The sequence below is a fragment of the Chaetura pelagica genome, unplaced genomic scaffold (assembly GCF_000747805.2).
Source record: "Chaetura pelagica isolate M959 unplaced genomic scaffold, ChaPel_1.0 scaffold595, whole genome shotgun sequence".
NCBI classification, from domain to species: Eukaryota; Metazoa; Chordata; class Aves; order Apodiformes; family Apodidae; genus Chaetura; species Chaetura pelagica.
Window position 1 is genome coordinate 7,944 of NW_009953221.1, and position 6,134 is coordinate 14,077.

Consider the following 6,134-nt stretch of genomic DNA (forward strand, 5'->3'; position numbering starts at 1 on the left):
TTTTTTTGTTTGTTTGTTTGTTTTGTGTTTGTTTCCTGGGGTTTGTGGGGTTTTTTTTTGTTGTTGTTGTGGGGTTGTTTTTTTTTTGTTTTGTTTTGTGTTTTTTTTTTAAGTACCTTACAAAAACAAAAATCCTCTTACAGTAACAAATACTGGGTTTACATTAGTAAACATCGACAGAAAGAGCATAAGAGAACTACTGCTGGTAACAAACAGCTGAAGTGACAAGTTATTTCTTATTGCATATACCTAGGAACTAAAATCTCAGGAGCTCTCAACGCAGCCACCACGTCCTCTCCGAGCACAAAGACACAAGAGCCCTCAGGGGGGGTGACACTGGGGGAGGATGGAGCATCCTGAGCTGGGACACAGAGGGACAAGTTCCCAGCTGTGTCCCCCAGGGAGCAGGAAGGGCAGCGTGGAACCCACAGGACGTGGGTGGGGTTGGGGGCATGGGGGACAAGTCCCCAGCTGTGCCCCCCAAGGAGCAGAAACATCCACGTTGAACCCACAGGGGTCTGGGGACACAGCTGGGTTTGGGGACACAGGGGGTGACAAGCAGCAAAGCACAGCTCAGGGCCTGGAAACAAGTGGCCAACGGGTTGGTCGGGTGGCGCAAAGAGCAAAAGCATCAAGGGACAAATCACAACAAGTTGATTGTGGGGAGGGGGGAGCTCCAGGCTTGGCAAACCTCAGGGAGAGACGGGGGAAAAGCCACGTTTCAGGGAGCCAAGTCAAGCACCGTCGGGGAAAGGCAGCCCCAGGAAAGGGCATTTTCCTCCTCGTCGTACCCAGGACTGGTGACAGGGACAGGTCACGGTGGTGGGCAGGGGCAGCAGTGCTGGAAGATGCAGGGGGGCAACCACAACCCCACCATGATCACACATGCACCCTGGGGAGGAAGTGGGTCTGGGTGGGTGGCAGGAAAGGAGAACAGCAAATGTTCAGCAGAAATGCAGCCAAAAGGGTACAAAAAAACCCAAAGCTGTCAAGAGAAGCTGGGATTCCCCAGCCAGCAGAGCCAGGGTGAGCACCAAGCAAAGCATCAACATGTGATGGCTTGAAGCTGAGACTCTTCCAGGTGCTCAGCAGGTCCTGGCAGGACAGTTCCCAAGCTCCTGTTGGTGGGATGACAGAGGGACATGGCCTCTGTAGGGCAAGTGGCTGGAGGATCCCATCCAGACATGCTGGAAGTGCAAAGAGGAGTGTGTAGTGGGGTCAAGACCAGCACAGAGTCCCTGGGCTGAAAATGCACCGGTGTGGGAGTCTGGCAGCTTTGGGGGGGGTTGGCACAGCTCCCCCAACCACCCCCCAGACCCCAGAAGGCCTCTGAGCACCAACCTCCCTGCCCTACTCCTACCTGCCCTCATCCGAGCCCAAGCTATTCCCTTAATCATTCCCAACAGCTTTTCCCAAGTGATCCTCAGAGCCAAACGCAGCCTCTCTGGGGCTGTGAACCCTGTGGTTCCCCTGACCTGTCCCTTCTGTGGCACTTTGGTGCCCAGGCTGTGATGGGTGAGGTCAGCACGGCTGCCCCATATCCTCACAGCACCAAACACCACCAAACACAACCAAAAACCACAGCCCAGGGCCTGGAGGGGGCACAAGGAGCAGGGAACGGGGTCTGTACAGTCACATGTAGGAAAGCAGCCACGAGCAATGGGAATGGGATGCATATTCCAGCAATCCCAGGTCCAAAAAGATCTGTGGACCAGCCTGGAGCAAGGCGAGCAGCAGAGCAGGATGGGATGCAGGGGGAGCAGAAGCACAAAGCGGCTCCGGGCTCGTTTGTGGAGGAACTTTCCACTTCCCCTTGTGTTTAGAACCAGTTTTGTTCTGAAATCATTTCCAATCTGTTTCAGGTCCCTGAGCTCCTGCAGCCCCGGGGCTGCCTCGTGCCCTGCAACATCCCAGGGGAGCAGAGTCCCAGCCCAACCCAGCACGATGGGTCACATCCTGCACCCAACGCCCTCCCGCCCCCGCTGCCCCGGCCTCTCACCCCTCCCACCACAACCCCAGCAGCCGTTTCATTAATTCTGTTTATTCCTTTTTTTTGTTTGTTTGTTTGTTTTGTGTTTGTTTCCTGGGGTTTGTGGGGTTTTTTTTTGTTGTTGTTGTGGGGTTGTTTTTTTTTTGTTTTGTTTTGTGTTTTTTTTTTAAGTACCTTACAAAAACAAAAATCCTCTTACAGTAACAAATACTGGGTTTACATTAGTAAACATCGACAGAAAGAGCATAAGAGAACTACTGCTGGTAACAAACAGCTGAAGTGACAAGTTATTTCTTATTGCATATACCTAGGAACTAAAATCTCAGGAGCTCTCAACGCAGCCACCATGTCCTCTCCGAGCACAAAGACACAAGAGCCCTCAGGGGGGGTGACACTGGGGGAGGATGGAGCATCCTGAGCTGGGACACAGAGGGACAAGTTCCCAGCTGTGTCCCCCAGGGAGCAGGAAGGGCAGCGTGGAACCCACAGGACGTGGGTGGGGTTGGGGGCATGGGGGACAAGTCCCCAGCTGTGCCCCCCAAGGAGCAGAAACATCCACGTTGAACCCACAGGGGTCTGGGGACACAGCTGGGTTTGGGGACACAGGGGGTGACAAGCAGCAAAGCACAGCTCAGGGCCTGGAAACAAGTGGCCAACGGGTTGGTCGGGTGGCGCAAAGAGCAAAAGCATCAAGGGACAAATCACAACAAGTTGATTGTGGGGAGGGGGGAGCTCCAGGCTTGGCAAACCTCAAGGAGAGACGGGGGAAAAGCCACGTTTCAGGGAGCCAAGTCAAGCACCGTCGGGGAAAGGCAGCCCCAGGAAAGGGCATTTTCCTCCTCGTCGTACCCAGGACTGGTGACAGGGACAGGTCACGGTGGTGGGCAGGGGCAGCAGTGCTGGAAGATGCAGAGGGGCAACCACAACCCCACCATGATCACACATGCACCCTGGGGAGGAAGTGGGTCTGGGTGGGTGGCAGGAAAGGAGAACAGCAAATGTTCAGCAGAAATGCAGCCAAAAGGGTACAAAAAAACCCAAAGCTGTCAAGAGAAGCTGGGATTCCCCAGCCAGCAGAGCCAGGGTGAGCACCAAGCAAAACATCAACATGTGATGGCTTGAAGCTGAGACTCTTCCAGGTGCTCAGCAGGTCCTGGCAGGACAGTTCCCAAGCTCCTGTTGGTGGGATGACAGAGGGACATGGCCTCTGTAGGGCAAGTGGCTGGAGGATCCCATCCAGACATGCTGGAAGTGCAAAGAGGAGTGTGTAGTGGGGTCAAGACCAGCACAGAGTCCCTGGGCTGAAAATGCACTGGTGTGGGAGTCTGGCAGCTTTGGGGGGGGTTGGCACAGCTCCCCCAACCACCCCCCAGACCCCAGAAGGCCTCTGAGCACCAACCTCCCTGCCCTACTCCTACCTGCCCTCATCTGAGCCCAAGCTATTCCCTTAATCATTCCCAACAGCTTTTCCCAAGTGATCCTCAGAGCCAAACGCAGCCTCTCTGGGGCTGTGAACCCTGTGGTTCCCCTGACCTGTCCCTTCTGTGGCACTTTGGTGCCCAGGCTGTGATGGGTGAGGTCAGCACGGCTGCCCCATATCCTCACAGCACCAAACACCACCAAACACAACCAAAAACCACAGCCCAGGGCCTGGAGGGGGCACAAGGAGCAGGGAACGGGGTCTGTACAGTCACATGTAGGAAAGCAGCCACGAGCAATGGGAATGGGATGCATATTCCAGCAATCCCAGGTCCAAAAAGATCTGTGGACCAGCCTGGAGCAAGGCGAGCAGCAGAGCAGGATGGGATGCAGGGGGAGCAGAAGCACAAAGCACCCTGCAGGTCCATGTCACGACAGAAAGCAGAAGCAGCAAAGCTACGGAATCCACCAGCCCGTCCCGGGGACGCGGCCTCCGAGAGGGAAAGAGCCTCTCCAGCAGATCAGGAGGACAATTAATGCTTTCCTCAGGGTAAATCAAACACCACCACAGCCTCAACTCTCAGCCCAGGTCCAGCTTTTAAAGCTCTTCCAGGGCCACCTCTGCTGCCCTTGAGCCCTCTGAGCTTGGACACAACAAATCCAGCCCCGATGGGACACGACAGCAGCCCTAGCTGCCCCCCCAGCCCCTGTACAGTACTCAGGATTATAAGTGCTTTGCATACAAAGTTCCACGTCATGCAGATACATTTTGAAGCGCTGAGGCCCAGCGGAGACACCGTCCTCCTGCACCACAGAGGTCCTTCATTTTGTGCCGGGCTCCTAACGTGGGTCAGACTTGGGTCCCTTCCCATTGGCAGGACCCGAGTTGGGACCAGCCCGGCCAGTGCCGTGGTGGGAGCTCAGCAAACTGGGTCAGCAGCCAACAACAAAACAGTGAACCATATTTACAGAGCCACAGCGAGCTGCGGCGGGTCCTGCTGGCGGAGGGTCACCCAAGACAGGCAGAAACTACATCCCACCAATCCTGCTGGGAAAAGCAGGGGTACCAACACGGATTTCACAGCTTAGTTGGCACAACCAAGGTGAGAGATTCATCACTAGCTGGATCCTCCCTCCCCAGACAGCAACACTCAAGGGTGGTTATGGCATTAGGGAAGAAGACAGCGAGGTGGGGCAGGGCAGGGAGCAGAGCCCTCAGCTGGGAAGCCCCACCGAGGACGGGGTTTTTCTCCTCGTGGAAGAGTCTCTGCATGGAAGAGCAGAACCCCTCGTACCAGACACCCCCGCAGCCAGCAACAGCAGCAAGGGAAGTAAGAGTGGAGGATGCAGAGGCTGCACCCAACCTCCTCCTCCAGCATTCAGGCAGGAAGCCCCTCGCTCAGAGCCGTGACCGCAGTGAGGAACTGGGAACCAAGCTCTACAGGGATGTGTAGCGGGGCAACCTGCCAGCAAGGAGGGGCTCTGGTTGGGGAAGGGGAGGGGGCTGTGCTTGCCCACAACAATTCAATCACAACTGGACCCCGCCTCATAGAGTCAGGAGCCCACTGGGAATCAACAGCCCAGCTACTTCTTTTTGTCCCATCAGCCAACGTGGGTTTCAGCTACCGACCAAAAAGGACACCAGGAACGGTCACAGACATCTCAGAGGCTCAGAGCACAGAGACTCAACTATACAGGCTGCAAAAGTCCAGAGCCAGAAAAGCAGTGCCCTGGGAGAGAAGCTGAAGGCAGCTGTTGGGTTGTGCAGGGGCTGCTCATCTGGCTGGTGGCTGGGAAAGGACAGGGTGAGCCAGCGTGACATTCAGGGAGTCGTTGTGCTGCACCAGGGACGTATGTTTGTAGTGCAAGACCAGGTCCTTGAGGGACGCGTAGAGGTTGTAGGGCTCAGCAAACCCGTAGCCTGTCGCTGTTTTGTAGATCACACAGTGCTTGGTGTCACCATCCACCCTGCCAGGGACACAAGGGAGCACGGGTCAGTGACCAGAGCACTGGGACAGGGACAGCAGAGCTCAAGCTGTCACCACAGGAGGCCAAAGACACACGTGGCTTTGGCAGGAGGATCCAATGGGAGACCTCGGAGAGGCCCAGCTGATGCCTCCACAGCCTCTGGTATCTGGCAAGGGAAGGGGAGGAGCAGGGCCCGTGCCACCCTCATCCCAGCAGCCCTGCCCAGGGTACTCACACCACGGAGCAGGCGTAGCAGCCCTTCTGGCTGCTCTCGCGGATCAGGAAGGTGCCGTCGCGCTTCCCGCACAGCATCTCCTCCGCCTGCAGGCGGTTGATCTTCCCCACATACCACGTCCTCTCCTCGTGGTGGGGCAGCTCCTCCTCATCATCCATCATGGAGTACTGGCTGCAATCGAGCACAGGCAGGATTGGACCCCCCACGATTTGGGCACGTAGCCCCCCCCACATCTCCCCTCCTGCTGCCAACCAGCAGGGAAGGTGTTCTCAGCTCCCAGGCAGGGAGACTGGAGGAGGGGAGATTTAGGTTGGACATGAGTAAGAAATTCCTCCCTGTGGGGGTGGTGAGACACTGGAACAGGTGGCTGCCCCATCCCTGGCAGTGTTGAAGGGCAGGTTGGATGGGGCTTGGAGCAGCCTGGTCTGGTAGGAGGTGTCCCTGCCTATGCAGGGGAGTGGGATCTGGATGATCCTTAAGGTCCTTTCCCACCTGAACCATCCCATGATTCTAAGTGAACCT

The 6,134-nt window shown here is 56.3% G+C and overlaps 1 protein-coding gene across 1 annotated transcript in view; it reads right to left on the reverse strand.

Annotated features, from left to right (window-relative positions):
* Positions 1-4,819: 4,819 nt before the first annotated feature.
* The window catches only part of PIK3R2 (phosphoinositide-3-kinase, regulatory subunit 2 (beta)), a 15,106-nt gene continuing 13,791 nt past the window's right edge, over positions 4,820-6,134 (reverse strand). Inside the window, exons 13-14 of the mRNA XM_009997792.1 lie at positions 5,613-5,845; positions 4,820-5,377 (exon numbers count right to left, since the gene is read on the reverse strand). Of these exons, the coding sequence (XP_009996094.1) occupies positions 5,185-5,377; positions 5,613-5,845 (426 nt within the window). The 3' untranslated portion in view covers positions 4,820-5,184. The remainder of the gene's footprint in view (positions 5,378-5,612; positions 5,846-6,134) is intronic.